Here is a 19,218-nt window from a genome sequence, read left to right as displayed (position 1 = left end):
TATTGGGTAGGCAACTCATTTCCTTCACCCTGGGAGAGCAAGAAGTGATTTTGGTTACTGACTGTGCCTACTTACATTGGCCAAGGAGCCCACAGCTGCCTGCCTTCCTTGGGACAGTCAAATTCTCTAGGGCAAGAGAGTGAATATCTCCACAGGTAACCAGGAATGACAGCTGGTTTTCAATCCACCTTCCTAAAAATTCTGAGATTATGTTGAGATGGTGTTTGTTTGGGGAATGGACAATGAAAGGTCAGCCACATGGAGCTCAGATCATTAGAAATGTCAGAGAAAAGACTGTAAGCCATCTGTACGTGTTTTAGATGCTTTAACTAAACTTTCCTATTGTTGGACTGGGTTTCAAACGTTTAAGCAGGATTTGTAGAAACCCCAACATCCAGGTGGAACCACACTTGATAAATATTGCTCTATTAAGTCGTGGGGTTTAATCTCCCCATGTCTGTATTAGGGCAGGGCTTCATTTTTCAATTCCCTTTGGAATTTCTCTTGAATATATGCTCTGTGTACAAACCCATCAGCCAAATCTGTACGCGTTCCAGAAGCAGCCTCAGAGTACAAAGCTAACAGCACTGCCATCAATAAAATGCATATAGAATTCCTTAAGCCTGTGAATGCTCACTTTCCCACCAGAGCTACACAGTAGTTTGTAAGAGCAGGAGATTTCAGTTAAAAAGAATATTTGTGTCAGTAGCAGACATAATTAAAGGAATCGTTCTTTGGTTTAATGTTCACCTTTGGCACAAATTCTGTTGGGGTTTAAATGTGGAAGGTCATAAATACTGCACGTAGGGAGAATACCATTTCTATTTACAGACTAGCTGAATTAAAAACCACAAGCAGTTAGGTGGTCCAGATGAAAACTATTACAGTGAGAGGTGAAAACCATAGCAAGTATTGTGGCTGCAACTTAAGGAACAATGTACACACCCACAGTGATTTGCAGTGATGGTGAAGCAATTGTGTGGCCAATCTGCTAATGCATACCTAACCCTTGGTACTGTAAGTTTGCTAGACAATACCTGATGAAGTTCTCTAGAAACCAGTAACAGACAGCAGGGAATATTTGCTTCATGTTTTCACGGCTTTAGGTGACTCTGGATTAATATTAGTTGTCTTTTGCTGTTTTACAGTTACTTTCAGTTTATGCCTTTCAATACCGATCACCTTCACCTTCTATTGATAATAGGAGACAGTATAGGAATAATAGGAAAATGCAGGGCAGCTCAGCTTTTATCTCATCACCAGCTGTGTCCATTTATCAGTGCTCTCAAGTGAATCAACTAGATGCAGTGATCTAAAAATATCTCTTTTCTCCTATCATAAATCCATAGACTGGCACATGTTTCTTAATTATGCCACTCATCAGCAGAGAATAAGGATGACACCAATCTGGTGCCCAAGCAAAACTCGTTAGCTTTGGCACTGCAGCTTCTGTACAGCAGCATGAAACATGAGATCAAGTAATATTTGTTTCTATAATTTTGATAAAAAAGAACCACATAAACGATCTGACATTCTCAAGTGTGTTTACATGGTTAAACGTGAATGTTTCCAATAACCTTTTCTCCAAAACTGTTGTTCCAAAGCAAGATATGCATCTAAACATGTCTACCAATACTTTCTGTAATCAGATGAATGGAAAATTGAAACAAACTCCTTTATTTTGGGGCAGGGAGCTGTACTACAATGAGATGCCCATGTGCAGGACTGTGTTATGTTTGGATGAGGTCTGAACCAGGTCCTGCTTCAAGTCACTGCATGCTAATCAGAACTTTTCCATGGAATCGAGTTTTAACGGTGGTTTGGAGAAGAACAAAGATTAATGCTGGGGTTGTGGCAAGGAATAAACAGATCTTACTTATGTATGACGGAATTGTTGATAAGTGTACTTACTCTGGGAAAAAAACAGCAAGGAGAATAAACATGTATTGAATGTAGACTTGCCTCTTCATCCTAAGACCACTATCAGTGGAGATCTTAATTCTTTAGTAAACATGAAGGACACATGGTATTCCTAGAGCAGAAGAATGTCCTTATAAGGGCAGCAAAGGGTCTGGGACTGTGCCAAATGGGGTAAGACTGCACAGAGGCTCCTTTGCACTCTCAGTACTCTCCTTATGGAGCTCCACCCAGCACAAAGATTTGGCTGGATGGATAAAGTCACAAAGCTACCTTTCACTGCAACACTCAAAGGCAGTTCAACTCACAGCACATGCTTCTGTGCAAAACACTGCTCTCCTGGCACTACTGCAGAACAGAATATGAGTAGGTAACTGCAGAGGCAAGTAAGCCAAAGGCTGTACTGTTAAGGCACATCTGAACACCCCTTAGAGATATCTAAAGAAAAGCTTTGTGGATTCTCTGCCTGACCGGACAGAGACTCTGGCTGCTACCTTCATTGGATGGCCTTCCTTTAGGGAGGATAAAGCAGAGCAGGGCTGAAGTGTGAGCTACAACACTGGGAAAGTGTCCTTGCAGAGAAGGACAGATTTTTTTTTTTTCTTCGAAAGTAACCAAAACTTCCTTATCATTTAAAAAATCAAAGGTTAAAAAGTCAACCAGCTGCCTACAAAATGTCAGCCCTGCTCAGAGTCAATTTCTGTCTTCCTATTCCAGGAGACGTAGGCAGTATTAGAGGTCTCCAGCCATTAACAAACTTACCACCATTCCCAATGAATTTTGAGACTTTTCAGTAAAGGGCTATTGCCTTCCTCTTCCCCAGCCTATGCTCTTCCACCCTATGCCTTCTATCTTGGTCATCCTATGCCTTCTATCTTGGTGAGAGATTACAATTTGTTTATCAAAAGGATCATTAAGTGAGCTGGCACTGTTGATACTTGGAACAACTATATTCCAGAGAAATCAATGAGTTCCGTAGCAGATCTACTGTGGTCTGACCCTGTTGGTGAAATAATGTTCTTCTCTTTTTCACCCACTATAGTGTAGAGAAGAAGGAGTTCTTAGAGGTGTAAGTAATCACTTTTTCTTGCCAGCAATGGCATCACTTGTGCTCCTTGGTTGGGTCAAAGGACTGGAATTCACCATATCCTGGTGGGTTTTTTTTTTCTTCTTTTTTTTTTTTTTTTCTGTGTTAAGTTCTTGTTTTACATTTCAGAGCTGTTTTTAATAGACTAGAAACTAAGTAATGGGTGATATTTTAGTCAAGACCACTTTCAATCCTAGAGTTCATGTTATTCAGAGAGGAAGGAAAGTCTTGGCCATTGTCAAGACAGTACTGGAATCTCATTAGGCTCTTGAAGAGTCTGTGAATAGGTCCATCTCAGAGAGAAAAATAAAAAAAAAAGGAAAGAAATAAAAAGGGAGGAAAAAAACCCAACTCTGCAACACATTACAAAGAGTAAGATAGAATATTAAGTTTTTATTAATAGATTGCCATCTATTAATTTATGAATGCATATGGAATGAAATAAACTAAGAAACTCAGCACAAGGTACTTTAATCATCCTCAAATGCAGATCAGCTGAAAGGTCTAATATTAGAAAGCATTGTGCAGAGCCAAAACCAGGCGCTTCTTTATGTGATATTACCTTTCAAGACCTTACTCAAAAGAGGAACAATGAATAAGATCGTAAGCCTAGTATTAAAGCAATAACAAACTAGATCCCTTCAGATAACCTGCAATGCTCCCTGGTCAAAACACAGCTCTCGCTATTATGTTTATGATAGAGTCCTACGGATGAAGGAGCACAGCATTTTTCACTTTCTGGGGAGGGGACTTATTCCCAAACAGCCCAAGCCAGTTTCTGTAAATGTCTGTGTATCTGAAACACCAGCAGATCCAGCATCATTGCATCTACTTGGGACAAAACTTAAACTTCTGTTTCCTCTTTGTTACGAGAAGGGCATGTGATCACGGTTAGAACTTTGAAGTATGTAATTCTATTTTTCAAGTTTGCTTTAGATTATACGCACTCCACAGGAGGAGGCTCACAGCTGAGTTCCAGAAAAACTTCAGACAAAGAAACTGAGGCTGTCAATTTAAACTGCTGTAGTAATGCAAACCACATAAGTTACTTCCTAGTGCTGCATAATGTGCATTAGAGAGCTAAAGGTTATATTCAAAGCACAGTAACCTGTTGTCATGATGGGTGATTTTTTTTTTGGTAAACTTTTCAGCTGTGGAGCTGAACATTTTTGTCCATCATTTTCCAGCCTCTGCATGGTGAGAGAAAACTGGCTAGTTCTTCTAAAACAAACTAATTACTGCAAAACAGGCGAGAATGTTGTTAATTAAGGGACTTCAACAAATCATGCAGTTTGTGAAACATTAAGGTCTGTTATAAGATGATAATGATAACTGTGAGTATTATAACTGCCGTTATGAAAATGTTAGAATAAATGTTCTGGAAATTATGCAGTCTCTTCTATAGTTTCACACTGAACTTTTTTACTCCTTTATCTCTGAATTCATGAGCATTAAACATACACACAGCTTGGAGCACTTCACAAAACAGAATAAATACATCTCTTTCAAATCAATAAAGCCACTTCAGTTAACAAAGACTTCATTCTTGTCGAAGCAATAAAAATCTATATAATGTTTGCTTTGATTACTGTACTGGGATATCTTTTGCCTGTACAGTTGGAGCTCTAATTGCCCTGCCACCAAGAGGCCAGGAGAAAAAAAAGACTGAAACCACACAGCCAGGCATTGCATTACAGGGTTAGCATTACGGCTTCCATTGAACACTGCCCGGGAATCTGAGGGTTACCCTATGAAAGCTGCTTTCTGTTAGGTGAAAAAAAAAATGTATATAATCTGGCTATTCATCAGTAGGAGGAAATGCTTACTAAGAAGCTGCAGTAGCGCAGCCATAGGAAGAGTTGCATTTTGTACAGCAGAACAGTTTGTCAGCTTCCAAACCGAAAATAAATCGTAATCAGAAAGGGAAGTGAGGCTGTTGTGTTCTGGCTGTAGTTGTTCTTTCCTCGCAAAGCAGATGTAAGTGGGGAAGCTGGGACGACAGCCACGTGCTCGGAGTCCCAGGGCTTGCTTGATGTGATCTGCTTTCACCAAACGGCTCGTGAATAAACCTGCACGTGCAGTTAACTCTAAAGAAAGCATTTAACAATGAGAAATATGCTACTTCGAGACTGTAAGGTTACAAAGGTGTGCGTGCATGTAAGTCTGACCCTACTGCATTCAGCCGTCTCGTCTGGCAGACATTTTTTGAGTTTTTCATGTCCTTTAGCTAACATTGAGCCTGAACCTTAGGAAATCTATTGTGGGACGATACAGGGCCTCGGAAAGGCTTTGTGGCCCAGGACAAAACGCTTCTCAAGCGAGAAGCCGAGGGAGCGACGCGTCGCCAAACCCGCCCGAGCTAGCGAGCGAGATGCGCCGGGGCCGGAGGAGACGGCGCCCGCCCTCTGCCGGCAGCAGCCCGCCGCGCCCGGGGACGCGCGGGACGGAGCGCAGCCACGGCCACGCAGCAGCCCGAGCCGGGAGGGACCCACGGCGGGACCGAGGCCAGCTCCTGGCTCTGCACCGCGCCGCCCAAAACTCGGCAGCAGATCTCACCTTCGGTGTTTGTGCTGCGGGATTTCGGGTCGGGCAAATCAGAGCGGAGACCAAAAGGATCAAACTTTTTTTTTTATTATTATTCATACAGAGTATCTGTAGGAGGGAGTAAATAAATAAGATTTCTGTCACCTGTTTCTAAATAACTCATTTGGCTGTAGTTTAAGGGCACAGATTTCAAAAATAAGCAAGGAATGGAAGCCTTACTGCCTTTCAAGAATATAACATCCCTGACTACTGAAAGTGACGCATATCTTTAATGTTTTGTCTTTATTCCCTAGGTGTATGAGTCTGCAGTTCCAGCAGCATCCTACTGCACGAATTACAAGCTCAATATTAACAGGATAATATGCAGAGTGTCCAGTATCCAGCAGGAGCACAGGTACAGAACTTGACCTTAATGACCGTAATTGACCATAATTACTTGAAAATTTTCCATAGTTCAAGACTGAACCCTTCAGACATGATGAGAAGCCCAACTGTTCAAAAGACCAGCGAGGGCAAAACATTAAGAAGTTGGTTATTAAGATGTGAAACACAATTTAAATCCTTTTCTCTGGGTATGTCTGGGTGCATACTTTAACCACAGCCTTACAACACCCAGAGTGAAAATTTAGAACACTGGTATAGCATGTGAGCTTGGGTGGTCTTTGAAAGATCTGATTCCCTAAATGAGTAAACTACATAGTGATCTATGATTCTGGAAGCTGAAATGCAGTCACCTGTTTTCATAGATTTTGCTAGCTATGAAAGAAACTTTCCTCAGATCACATTGCCACCACAGTCATTCCCAGCATGAAGAAAAAACCTCAGAAGCTTAAACAGAACGATGTTGAGTTATACTTGAAATGTGGGATATCAGAAGCATAGTTTCATTTGCAGATCCACAGTATCACACAACGCAATCACAGAGGAAGTAATTGCCTACATAAATAGTGAGATGAAACAGCAGTATTTGATGCCTTGTGGTATGCATGTCAGTGAAGTAAGAGGTGTGTATCACACCTGCTTTTTTGATTATACTATACTAGGACTCACCATAAAATAAGAACAGCATGGCAGAGCCCAAAGGAGTGGTACAACCAAAAGCAGGTGTGAGGTATGCCTTCCATGGCAAGCATGCCACACACTGCCCAGCACTACAAACAGCCAAGGGAGGAGCTTGTACAATACAGCCTTTCCTCCAGTACTTCATACTGTTTCAGGTGTGTTTCAGTAGCTGAGAGCACTCTATCAAATGTAATCACCTGATGTGGAGCCTCAATCTGCCCCCTTAGAAATACATGTGAAGCAAGAGCTTCCCTAGGTGAGTCACCCCAAAGTGACAGTACCTGCCTAGGGACATGATGCTCACAGCAGAAACAGGTTACCAAATCTTACCTGTAGTCATCAACCCACCGAGAAGATTTCTCTGCTTGTTCAAACCAGCACTGCTCATGTCCCACCTAACACAGAGTACCTTGCCTCCTTTGTTCCAGTCATCAACAACATTTCCAAGCTCTTTGCAATGAAGATAAGGAAATAGTTATTTTTACACAGTGCCTGCTGCAATGTACCACTTCACCTGAGCTGTGCCACTGCGACAGCAGAAAATATAGATTCCAAGTCCCTTGAGAGCTGTAATTGGATTAAATTTTGTATAATTTCTTATAAATATAAAGAATCTCAAGAAAACATCTACAGCAAAATCTGTTAACTTATACTACTACTCACATTATTAATTATGAAAGCTGTTAGGACTTTTCCAGTCCAACATACCTTCTAATTGATTATTTTGCAACTCCAGATGCTTGGGCAATAAAACACACTGGAGTCAAATGTACCAGCTCTGCAATTTCAGAAACTGCCTGTCAAGAGTTGGAAATTCCTGAGCTGACAGCAGGGGTGAAAAATTTCAAGTATTGATTCAGAACCTTACTCTCATTTAAAAAGCTCTTTTGGAAAACAAACACACACACAAGTTGCATAGAAACATACAAGCATTACCCTAGTTTGCATGGTCACTTGCTATAGATATGAAGTTGCTGTTATTTGAATCTAACTGAACACACCAGCTAAAATAACACCTGCTAGGTACCCAAATCCACTTTCCAAAGCAAACTGTTTGACATTTTATGTTTCTGTCTAAAATTGGAGGTTAACATTTGCTTCAGATTATTTTATGATGGGTATTCAATAGTTATTAAGGGCACCTAAGAAAAGAAAATAGTAAATGCAAAGTGAGATATATTTTTAAGTTGCTTTTCAAACATTCAAAAATATCCTTTCCAGACACATTCCATTCAAAAACAAATCCACTTTTGGAATAAACCCAGGCAATCTTCGCTTTCTAATCCCAAATCCCTGAATTATCTCTGTCTTTTGACTGTGTCAAATCTGAAGATTATTAAGCTGGGCTAATAATTCTGCTCATCTCACAGGGAGAAAGCTAAAGAGTCCTATGGACAGCCTGCCTCCTGCATGGGCTAAGTCCTGTGTGGTGGCATTTGGGATGCCAAGGTGCACACAGCATTTGTCAGTATGTGGAGGACCTCTGAGGGTGCTCCATGATTTGGGTGTGTGCAGCAGATTGGATGCACTCTGTTTTGCATAATGGAACACAGAAAAATTGGAAAACACTTTCTCCAGAGAGCCTTTGTTTAGATTTTAAGCGCTGTTGTTTGAACTGCCTTCTCCGGGTCAAAGCATATCCACTTCCAGCAGGAAAGTGACTCCTCCACACCATAGGCTGAAGTACTTCAGTTCCTTTGCTGTTTGCCCACACCTTGGGTATTTGGAAAGGACTTGCTTTGTGCCCCAGCTGAGAGTTTGGTGTCCCCATGCTGTCACTTGCATCCTGACTGTGAACAGCTCTGCTCCCCGTACACTACACCAGGGCAGAGGCTGACGTGCTGGCAGCCACTAGAGACCCCCAGACAAGGCTGCAGGGACATCGACTTGAAATTGGGATGGACTTATTTAATGAGGTCACTGAGGTACTAACTAGAAACTAAGCCTGGAACTGTAGGTATTACTCCTGGGATGACCCAGAACATCAAAAATAAATTAACTCAATTTAGCGGAGAAGCCAGGCCTCCCTCTCCTGTCTCTTGTGGCACTAGATGTGCCCATCAGATGGTGCCCCAATGCATACAACTTCCATCTTTCAGGGACCTGTTTTCTTGCCACTGCCAAGTTTCATCTAGCACAAAAGAAACTAAGCACACAACAAATGAGAGAAGCTCCCAACTTTACTGAGTTATGGCAAAACTGGCAAGAAAATTGTCATAAATGAGGAAATGCTCTGTTGGCTTCCTACCACATAAGGCTGGGGAGTGTGAAGTCCAGGATGTGTATAGGGGACAAATAAAGAAACAACAAAATCAAACAAAAATAACCTTACACAGCCTCCAAGGTGATCATGGAGCCTTAATGTTTTCAAAACTATGCTGTAGAGATGGAAACAGGCAGGACTGGAACACAGAAGCTGCTGGGCTTAAAGCGCAGTCTTCCTGGGGCGCCATCCAGGAATACCTCCTTTCTAAAATAAAGCCCCCCAAAACCAAGAGATGGGAAGGGCATTAAAGTCATAAGGCTGAAGTATGGAGCCCCATGGGGATACACAGCTCCTGTGGCCCCAGGAAAATCTTTTGCAGCACTGCCATAGCAGCCTCATGCTTCTACTTCTTCCTGACGGGCAGAAGGCAAAGGCAGTGTGTCTGGGAAGATGCATGAAAAAGCACTGCTTGCCTCATGGGCAGCTGTCCTTGGGAGCTTTTGGACTTAAGAGAAGATGCTTTGGGCACCATGGTATGCTGTGGGACTACAGCCCCTAGAAATAGACACATTCTGGCAGGCAGGAAGCTGGGTCTGCGCATGCCACAGGCAGCCCGCCTGGGCTCTTGCAAGGGGAATAGCAGCTTAAAACCAAAACCATCAGTAAAACCCAAGCAAGCCTTTGGTCGAGCAATGAACCGAGTGGGATTCGGTGGAGAAGCAGCGAAAGCAGAGGGCAAGGGAGGGCATTTTGAGGTTGTTGGGCTAAGGGCTGGGCTGGCAGCTGGAACCCTGGGGTGACCTCAGCCTTTAAGGGGACAGGGCAAAGGAGGAGAAAGGGAGAGACGTTCCCTAGGGAAGGAGGCTCCCCGACCCCCTCCTGGGGCATCCTCTCCCCCTGCTCCCCCCAGCAGGACCGGGGAGGGCCGTTTGCGTTGGGCAGCGCGCTATGTGCGTGCTTCAGCATCCACGCAGGGGGAGCGGGGCCGGGCTGCAGCGGGTGGTTCCCAGCGTCCCCCGCCCCCTTTCCCTCTGGGTTCGCTCTTCGGCTCCGGCTCGCATTTGAGCGCAGGCAGGCGGCACAGCCCCTCTCCCAGCCCGTCCCCCGCCCGTCCCCGCCCCGCGGGCTGCGGGCTGCGGGCTGGAGGCAGCCGCGCCGTGCCGAGCCGAGCCACCCGCGGGAAGGCAGCGCTCCGCCGGGCTCCGCTCCTCGCCCCGCCATGCCGCGCCCGTGTCCCGCCGTCCCCCGCCCCGCATGAGCGCCTGAGGGGCTCCGCGCCGGGACGGGGCCGCCGGCGGCTGAAGCGGCTTCGAGAGGCACCGCTCCGCGCTACCGCCCGGCCATGGGGAAGGGGCTGGAGTGCACGGCGGCCCGCTGCGGGCTAGGAATGGGATACCTGCTGCACAGCGTGATGCTCCCGGCGCTGGCCGTCCTGGGGGCTAGCCGGCCCGGCTCCGCCGCGCAAGGTGAGGCTGCGGGGCGGCGGGCGGGGCGAGCCCGCGGTGCGCGGCCGGAGAGGTGACCGCCCCGTCCCGACCCGCGGTGCCGGGACGGGAATGGGGCGGGGGGAACCGCCGTGGGGTTGGATGGGGCCGAGTGGGGCTGGGGGCTCCGCGGGCACAGCAGGTGGGAGCCGCAGCGGCCGCTCCAGCCCCTCGGCAGCGGGGTTCGGTGAGCCCCTCTTCTCCCACGCGCTGCTTCATGCTTAAAGCGTGATGGACCCGAAGGGAGTTACCGCGCGCGTGGTGGCTTTATTTTATTTTACCGTTTATTTTATTTATTTATTTATTTTTGATCCGGGTCGGGGGCTGCGGAGCGCATCTGTTAAGTGTGTTTCTCTCCGAGCCCATGTGCAAATCGCCCTGTCAGAATGAACGGGGCTCGGTGCGTTCCGCGGTGCCTGGACTATCAATCACAAAGAGCCCCGGTTCGGTTCGTCCCAGCGCGGCTGCTGCAGGCAGGCACAGCTGGAGGCTGCTTCTGTTGCCAGATAAAACTTTCTCGGTGCTTTTCTCCTCTCTTCTCGGGAGTTCGAGCTGAAGTGTAAATGATGGCTTCTGCTGGGAAGTACTTTTCTACGAGCAACTGAGCATTGGGGGGAGAGAGGTTGCTGCTGCGTGTGGGCTCGTAGCAGGGATGTGCGGGTTCATTAAAGCCCTTGCAAATTCCCGGTTACATTGGTAACGAGAGAAAGGGACTTCAGAAGCGGATCGTGTTTTTCATACCTGCCACCAAGAAACAGCAACGTGCAGCGAAGCTTTGATTTGGAGATGTCAGCATAGTGCAAGTGGAACAACGCTGGTTTCCCTCTCATCACCTCTGTCGAGAGGCACTTGAGACGGCCACGCAGCCCGACCCTGTGCTCTCTCCCAGTCATCACAGCCAGATCCTCTCCGGCCTTCGGCCTGGGGAGCTCTGTCCACTCTGGTTCCCGGTGCCCCCGGCAGGGTCTTGGGATGCAGTGTGCATCGTGTCTGTAGGTTAGTCCCACTAATCCCTTCCCTGCTGGTACTTGCTGCATCCTCAGTTGTTGCAGGGATATCGGAGACCTGGGCATAAAAAAAAAGAAAGAAAAAAAAAAAGAAAAAAAAGAAAAAGAGATTGTGGAGGGTGGAAGTACAAAAACCTATTATGCATCATGTCACATTTCTGCATCATTTGCATTCCCCAGTTGCTTTTCTGTTGGACGTGGGTCAGGCTTGATGTTCTGTTTTTCGAGGGCTTTATTAGCACCATGTGCATGCAGACCTAGATGTCAGTGGCTTCATGTCAGTCTGTGCAGATCTCAGGATTGAGAAGATCCCCTCGGGAAGCAGGACCTGGAACAGCAAGGAGCCTGATGTCCTGCTGGCAGGACATGGGGACCTGCTGCTCCACGTCTGCCCACTGCAGGGCATCCTGCACCCACTGCCATGTGCTCATAATGTAACGCTGCATGGCAGAGTGCTGTGTGCATGCTTGGGGACAGGGGTCACGAGTGTGGGACCAAGAGAGGCAGGAGAGGTCTCTATCAATATTCCCCGTTGTTTGCTGTGTCACAAACTTTCCATGGCTGGGTGGAAAACCAAGGGAGATGACCATTTGGTTTTGCCTCATTTTTCCATAGCTGCTTTTAGTTTTGTTTCCTGTTTGTTGGAAGTGGGCGCAGAATTTGGGTACAGACCTGGCTTTGGCATCCTTCCCAGAGCTGAGGGATTTTCTGATTGGTGTTTGCCTTGGTGATCTTCATTTATGTGTGCATAGTGCTTCTGTAAGGCAATGAATCAACAGTTTAACTGTGCCCTCTTCAGGAAGTTTTCTTACTGTATCTCATGGGCAAAGTTTTACTGCTGTTTTGTTTCTATGTTTCCAAAAATACACAAATAGTAAAATGAATGTTATGAAACCTTGTTCTCCAGAATTATCCATCCAGCTGGTCTGTCTTTTCTGATGTGGAGAGTGCTTTCATTCACAATCCCTTGAAAGCAGCAGAAATGGAAAATGTGGCACTCTCCAAATCTGCCTTGGTCTTTTCTGATTTTCAGTGGGTCTGGAGCCAGCTGACATGGTTTTAATTGTGCAAACAATTCAGTCGTCCTATGTGAAGCTCTGAAAAGCTAAAACAAAAGCAAAAAAAAAAAAAGAAGAAAGCTTAAAGGGGTGGGTTTCTTAAACCAACAAACATTGACACAGTTGTAATTTTAAGAGGCGTGGAAGGAAATGCATTTTTTTTCCCAGTACTTGCTGCTAATGCTATTTCTTATTTTGCCTTGCTTCTCCAGTCCCCAACCAGCTTTATCTTTTGAAGTTGGCTAGGGAAGCCGTGGGCATTGTGGGGCTTCTGCTTTCATGCTTTCCCTTTCCATTGCCACTTGGAAAATAAATGTAACAATTGAGTGCTTGGTGGATCGGCCCCCATGCTCCCTTGCAGAGAGATTCATATCACTGCATCCCAGAATCCTCCTGTAAAGCATTCAGCAGACCTAAATACACTTTTTTATTAGCATTTCTTATCTTATTATCTGAAGCTGTCTTAAGTATTTTTCCGTTGTTATCAGGAGAGAACAGGAAATGGCCCCAGTGTTAGAGAGAGCCTGCAATTTTTAAAGGGGAGTGAAGGGGCCAGGGAAATTATCAAGCCAAAATCAGTTTGAATGTGATGTTTGTTATATTTATTAAACTGCTGTAGAATGCCCCATTAGAAGGAGAGTCCCAACTTGCAAGAGAAAAGAGCAAACTCCTCCAGACCTAGCTGTGCTCAGCATCTCGGTGCCATCTGCCGTCAGAGCAACTTTCTGTTCTTGTATCCCTCAGTGGAGACTGGGCTTCAGCTGTTGGGCTTCCCCACTTCCTCTCATCTTTGGACGTTAGAAGTACTTTGCCCCATGGCACCATTACTTCTTTCAAAGTTAGGTGGGACAAAAGGAGAGCTAATATCTACCTGCGATTACCTGCTAATATCACACCTGTGAGTGTGGTTCTCCCAGCTTCATGGGCTGATAATGATGAGTAGAAAAGCTGAAGTCAAAGGGTTTGCATGTGTATGAGGTTTTGTCTCATTTCTTTCTTTACAATGAAAGTGCATTTTTTTATGCTTAACCTCTGAAACCTAATTAAATTAAAGTGATAATTTAAAAAGAAAACTGTAAAAGAGCCATATGTGCAGATATTTGTCCTACCCCAGCATACTCTTTATTACCAACAGAAGCAGTTTGAAAATGCTTGGTGCGGAAAAAGTGAAACACAACATGTGAATGTACAAACCTTTTGGGGATGTGCTTCCCGATTAGAAAACTTGTAGAAAAAAGGGAGAAACAGACTTAATTTTCTTGATGTATCAGTGGACCACTTGTATTTGATTGTGTGAATGTAATAGCATCTGCATCAGTAAAGCCAAGGAGTATTTCACTGTGAACAGATAAACCCATTTGGAACATTAATCTGTTTTAAAGTGTTGTGCTCTTGCAGATTTCAGTGGTGTTCACGAGTTTGGGCCAGATGTTGCAGCCCTTGCTTGCCCCAGTAGCATTTTAGTACTGCAGTGGCTTCCCAGGGAGCAAGGTGGCCCACTGGGTTGCCCTGGCTGTCTGAGAGGCAGTTGCAGCAGGATTAAAATAAAATCGAGAGATCCCTCTGTAGTGGAGGGAGTTTCTCCCTGGGAGTAAAGGAATGAGAATCTGTGCTTTTGTCCTTCCACTCTTTAGCATCTGCTTACAACAGTTCCAGAAAAAAAATAACACAGAAGTGTATGTGTCAAATACAGCCCCCTTCTGATGGATTTTCAGCATTACTGTCCTTGACAGTATTCACTATAGGAAGAATGTGTCCATGGTTTCTCAACATTTCCACAGTCGTTCGGCATGTTTACACCCAGTCATTTACATGCATCATTCAGCACGTGACTTTTTTGTTTGTTTTTTTTTTGTAATGGTCTCAGAACCCTGGTTATTCACTGTATTTTATGACTAGCTTTGTGTGCGACAACCAAACTCAGACACAGGAAAGAGCATGAACCATATTAAAAAGATTTTTTTCTAATTTAATTTTCCAAATACAGTACATCTGACAACTGTGTACCAAAGTCAGGCAAATCATTTCCATAGCTGGTCTGCAAAGCAAGAGAGAAGAACATGTGGATTATATTTATTGGTCATTTTCAAATAAATATCTTGATTTTTTTATTTTTTGTACAAATAGAAGACTGATGTTTTGAGGCACAGTTTGTCCAGTTGAATGAGATACAGTGCAGCATCAGTTCTCATGGTAGGTGAGAGGAGCTCATGCTGTTAGGACAGTAGCTGGATATCTCTGTACTATATATGGTCAGAGTTTTGTGTATATGTAAAACACCGGGTAGAGTTAGTTTGAAAAGTGGAGCTATGTGTAACTTGCATTGCCAGCTGGAAAATCTTGTTTGAAGCAGTCTGCCCTATGGTCACGGCCATGTTTATTCCTTTATGGTGTCTTTCAGGACTTCGCAGTATTGGATTTTTGAGGAATCTTGTTCCTGAATTCTGGAAAAAGACACAAAAGTTGCTTTTGTAGATTATAAAAAAAATATTTATAATTGCTCTAACGATGGGGAATTTCTAAGTATGTTACTCAAAGTAGCAGCCTGTTTCCTGCAATTTAGACAGATGATTCGACTCAATGTGAGTCTCAAGCATTTGGATCTTCGGTTTGTCATCTGAAACACGTCATATCTTTGAAATAAAGGTTAGTTTAATCATGGGTGCTCTGCCAATGCAATGTGTTCCATGTAACTATATATATGGTACGCTAGGAAAGGGCATTCTTTTTCCCCATCCCTGTGCCCTCCCCTCTGGCTGGGTTGGGAGAGCAGTATGTGTGTTTGTGAAGTGTGCGTGTTGCTGGCCACCCAGTGGAGGTATTCAAGTTTAGCAGGCAGCAATCTTGGCACTGGTGCCAATACAGCAGTAATTACATCGCCTGTCGTTTTCATTAGCCATTTCTGCTCTGACATTCAATTCAGAGATAAAGCAGCATGAGCTTTAAAGCATAAGTCGAGGATGCAGTGTAAGGAATAAGAGACAAGCAGTGGTTTTCCAGTTAACTATGACCCTGTCTGCAGAGCAGCAGAATAATGCTGTACAAAGGCACAGTTAAGTTCTGACTGCTTCCAAGGGCTGGAGGATGGCGGTGTTTTAGATGATTTATTATGTGTGCTCAGCAGAGTCGGGTCTTGGGAGTCAGTGCCCCTGGAGCTCTCCATCATAATATTATCCAAGAGGTGATCTGAAGGAAATAGCAGCAAGTCTTCTGGGAGGACAACTGTATCTAAAAGAAGACTTAATTTGCTTAATTTGTAAGCAAGCATTTGAAATTATGTTAAAAATGGAAATGTTTGTGAAACAACTAGCTCTGAGCAAATAGGAACCACAGAATTCTCCTTAATTTTGCAGGTACTTTGTTGTCTTATGCTTAATATAATCTCTCATAATATAACCTGCAAATATTCCAGCCCCAAACTCTAGCAGTGTGACAGGGAAAGGATTTATTTAGTACTGGCTTTGTTTTTGTAAAAGGTGTACTTAAACATTTTGCAGAGCATGGACTGTGGGTTATTTTTTGCTTGTTTGTTTTATTTAGATTGATCTTTCTAAGGTAGAGATGTGGCACAGAAGTGACTGTAAACCATGGGCATACACGCTATCAGAAAAAGGTAAAATGAAGCCACAAACAGAAGTGTGTTCCAGTTGCTTTTCTCAAGGCTGGCTCTGCACTTTCAAGCAACATTCGCAAGTCAGCCACTGTGACTCAGAGCAGAGGGCAAGAGCTGCTAGAGGTTTTCTTAGCTTGTCATGATCTCGGAGATGTTCTTGTGCAGCATTCCCCCCAGGTAGTCATCATCAGAGCAACTTCCTGTTTGCCTTCCTAACTCCATCCCTAATCACACATGTTCAGCAGGAAACATGCGATTTCCTCCTACTTCATCAAACACTGGGATGTGGGGAGTCCCTTTATAGTTTGGCACATTATTCCCTAAAAGCTTTGAGCAAAAGCAGTTTCATTTAAAAATTTTATCAATACAAAAAAATCCATTGGTGGGGATGAAATCATTTTTGTTTATTTACTTGGGAGAAGGGGATGTGGCTAAATCCCTTCAAGAAACCTCCCCCCCAAGAAACCTTAATCAAAACCAGAAAGGATTCAGTTCTTTTAGTGAGAAGGTCAATAACATACCACATATTTGTTGTGCTGGCCAAACCTTTTCTTCCCCTCTCTGAAAATCTCCTGGATGTTCAGTGAAAATAAAAATGTTGGACATCATGGAATCTTTTGACAGTAACAGCTTTCATTCTTCTTTACATTTATAAAAAAATTCCAACCAGACTTGTGGAAAACCTCACTGTTAAGCTTGACTTACAGTCCTGATTCAACACAGGTTAAGGCATGTAATCACAGCACTTCTTAGGTCTCGTGCTCCTTTTTTTTATCTCACTGGTTTGACTGATGCAGATTGAGGTGGAGAAATGCAGATTGTCCACGGCACCTGCCTCAGTTCCCAAACATAACACTCCGTGCTGCTCTAGCTTGCGTGAGTGCAGTAATCCTATAAAAGTGGGGTCTTTCCATATATAGTGCAGAGTCTGTGCCTCTCCAAATTCTCACTTTCCTTTGTTTTGAGTTCTGCACTGGCAGAACAAGGAGAAAGCAGCAAAGAAGTTGTGTGTGTTCACACCAACCGGTGGCACCCCACTTGGGGAACATCTACAATTGCCTTTTCAGAGTGGCTTTGCTACTTTATCAGACAGTGAGGGTTTCTCATTAGTTATGATGCACGAACAAGATTTTTGATTCACCTTGCTAAACTGGGAGGACAGCTGTATTTTATTGCTGTTTGGTGGAGAGATTGCTGAAGAGAGTGGAGCAAATGTGTATGGGAACCAGAATGAGTCTTGTGAATGCTGGAGATGGTGTTTGGTTCTCTAGTCTTTCTTTCTCCTCGTCTGAAAATCCCAAAGATGGATACTGTGGTGGGAACGAAGGATCTCAGATGCTTTCCAAATGTCGAATTTATTGGGTCTCCCTAGCAGTTTGTTTATATATGCTGGTACCCAGAAAAATGTCTAAAGGATGAAGGGCAAAACCATATACCACTGCTCGGAATAGGGATGCTTCCTGGAAGCTTTGAATTTACATTGGCAAATGTTTTAAACGGTGTTGGTTGGACCAGTGAAATTATCCCAAACAGCCTACATTTGGAAAGAGTGATAGCAGATCCAGCTGTAAATGGAAGCAGGATCGCTGCTTTGAGTGGATTTGTTTTATTTTAATCTGCAATTCAGGAATATCACATTCAACCGAATGAAGTGACTTACACTCTCAAGGACCCTGTTGCCTTAGGAGTTGACAAAGCTCAGGTTGCCTAGGAAATTAAATCACCTTTTTTTTTTTTTTCTCTCTCGTGGAGGTAACATTATCAACAATAATGCTAAGGAGCTTGGAAAGGTTTTACTGGCCTGGCAACAGCTGAGAATTTTCTTGTTAGGTACTTCCTCCCAATCCCATTTTACTTATTTTCAAGAAGTAGCTTTATTTCTTAGTCTCATATTGAGTGAGAGGTTGAAACTTTAAGCTCAGTGGATTAATGGTGTATCCTTCGAGAGAAAGGAAAGCTTGCGTTTTCCTTGGTCCCCTGAGTACTGGATGTGATTCTTTGAGAGATCTTGAATTTCATCAACGAGGTGGGGAAACAGGCAAGTAAGCCTTGACTGATCTGTCAAAAGAGTTTGATGCTATTATAAGGGTTTTGGAAACCTGTTTGAACTCATCGTTTTTCCTTTGTTTGAATTTAGTACATCTCATGTGAGGCGGGGAGATCACCAAAAATTATTAGAAATACAGAGAGTTTTTGAGAGCTGTATTGAAACTATAAACTGGTTGAAGTAACAATTTGAATGTGAATTGTTGTTCTCCTAGTTGGTGTATTTATGTATCACATAGGTGCGTTGCTTGTTTTCTTCACTTCCAACATATGTGTTTATACCCAAAAGTTTACATATTGAGGGAAAATAAGGATGTAGTCTCCCTGAATGAGGTTAATTGCAGTTCAGTCGTACCAAAATTGGAGAATGAGAAGTGAGACTGAATAGCAAGTAAGGTTAATACTGTTCTTGTGCATCGGATTTACCTACATGAATTGTAACAAATTTACTTCTGTTCGCTGAGAATAATTCAAGGTATGCACAGTCTTGATCTGAATTAATTTTCTCTGTCATTAATGTGTCTCCTGGTTTTGCCAGCTGCTCGCAGAATTAACACAGATGTATTCCTTTCACCTCTCAGTTGTACATCAACAACTTGCAACAGCAACCAGCGCCAAGCATGTAGCAGTGAGGTTCTCAGTCTGAAATTTTGAATTGACTGTAGTCACTGAGACTACAGTGAAACCTCTGTGGCTCGAGCTTTTGTTTTAAGTTTAGGACAAAACTCATTGGTGTTTTCTACTAGGAGGACATAAAGTTTCCCTTTTCTCATGTTTGCCACAGATCTGAAAACCTGAGTTAATTATGGAAAAATCCAAGGTCTGTCTTGTTAAGGGATGGAACTATAATTAAATGGTGAAGAATGTGCCCTGGTACCAACAGATTTCTTGCTGAATTGGCTCACACATTACCAGTATTTCTTGCTGTGAACTTTTTGGCCCAAAAGCTGCACTTGTTTTTGGCAAATTATCATCCCCATTAAAAATTCCTTTCACGCAGATGCTACAAACACAGCTTAGGGACTTCCTTTTTGCTTCCTCACCAGATTCTGAAGGTGAGGGTAACTTTTTCCGTCACTTGCTGAAATAAAACATGATGCTCTTATTTTGCAGCACATCTCTGCTGACAAGGATATGAGTACTGGTTTTCCTTGTCTTCCTCATTTAAAATAGCTGAGCCTTCCCAAGTAGGAA

The 19,218-nt window shown here is 43.8% G+C and overlaps 1 protein-coding gene across 1 annotated transcript in view; it reads left to right on the top strand.

Annotated features, from left to right (window-relative positions):
- The first annotated feature begins 10,158 nt into the window (after positions 1 to 10,158).
- The window catches only part of UNC5C (unc-5 netrin receptor C), a 232,256-nt gene continuing 223,196 nt past the window's right edge, over positions 10,159 to 19,218 (top strand). The window contains exon 1 of the mRNA XM_065736903.1: positions 10,159 to 10,282. Coding sequence (XP_065592975.1) covers positions 10,159 to 10,282 — 124 coding nt within the window. The remainder of the gene's footprint in view (positions 10,283 to 19,218) is intronic.

The sequence above is a fragment of the Cyrtonyx montezumae genome, unplaced genomic scaffold (genome assembly GCF_038088225.1).
Source record: "Cyrtonyx montezumae isolate F1298 unplaced genomic scaffold, pur_monq_1.0 scaffold_2, whole genome shotgun sequence".
NCBI lineage: Eukaryota > Metazoa > Chordata > Aves > Galliformes > Odontophoridae > Cyrtonyx > Cyrtonyx montezumae.
This window is presented reverse-complemented; position numbering and strand designations above follow the sequence as displayed.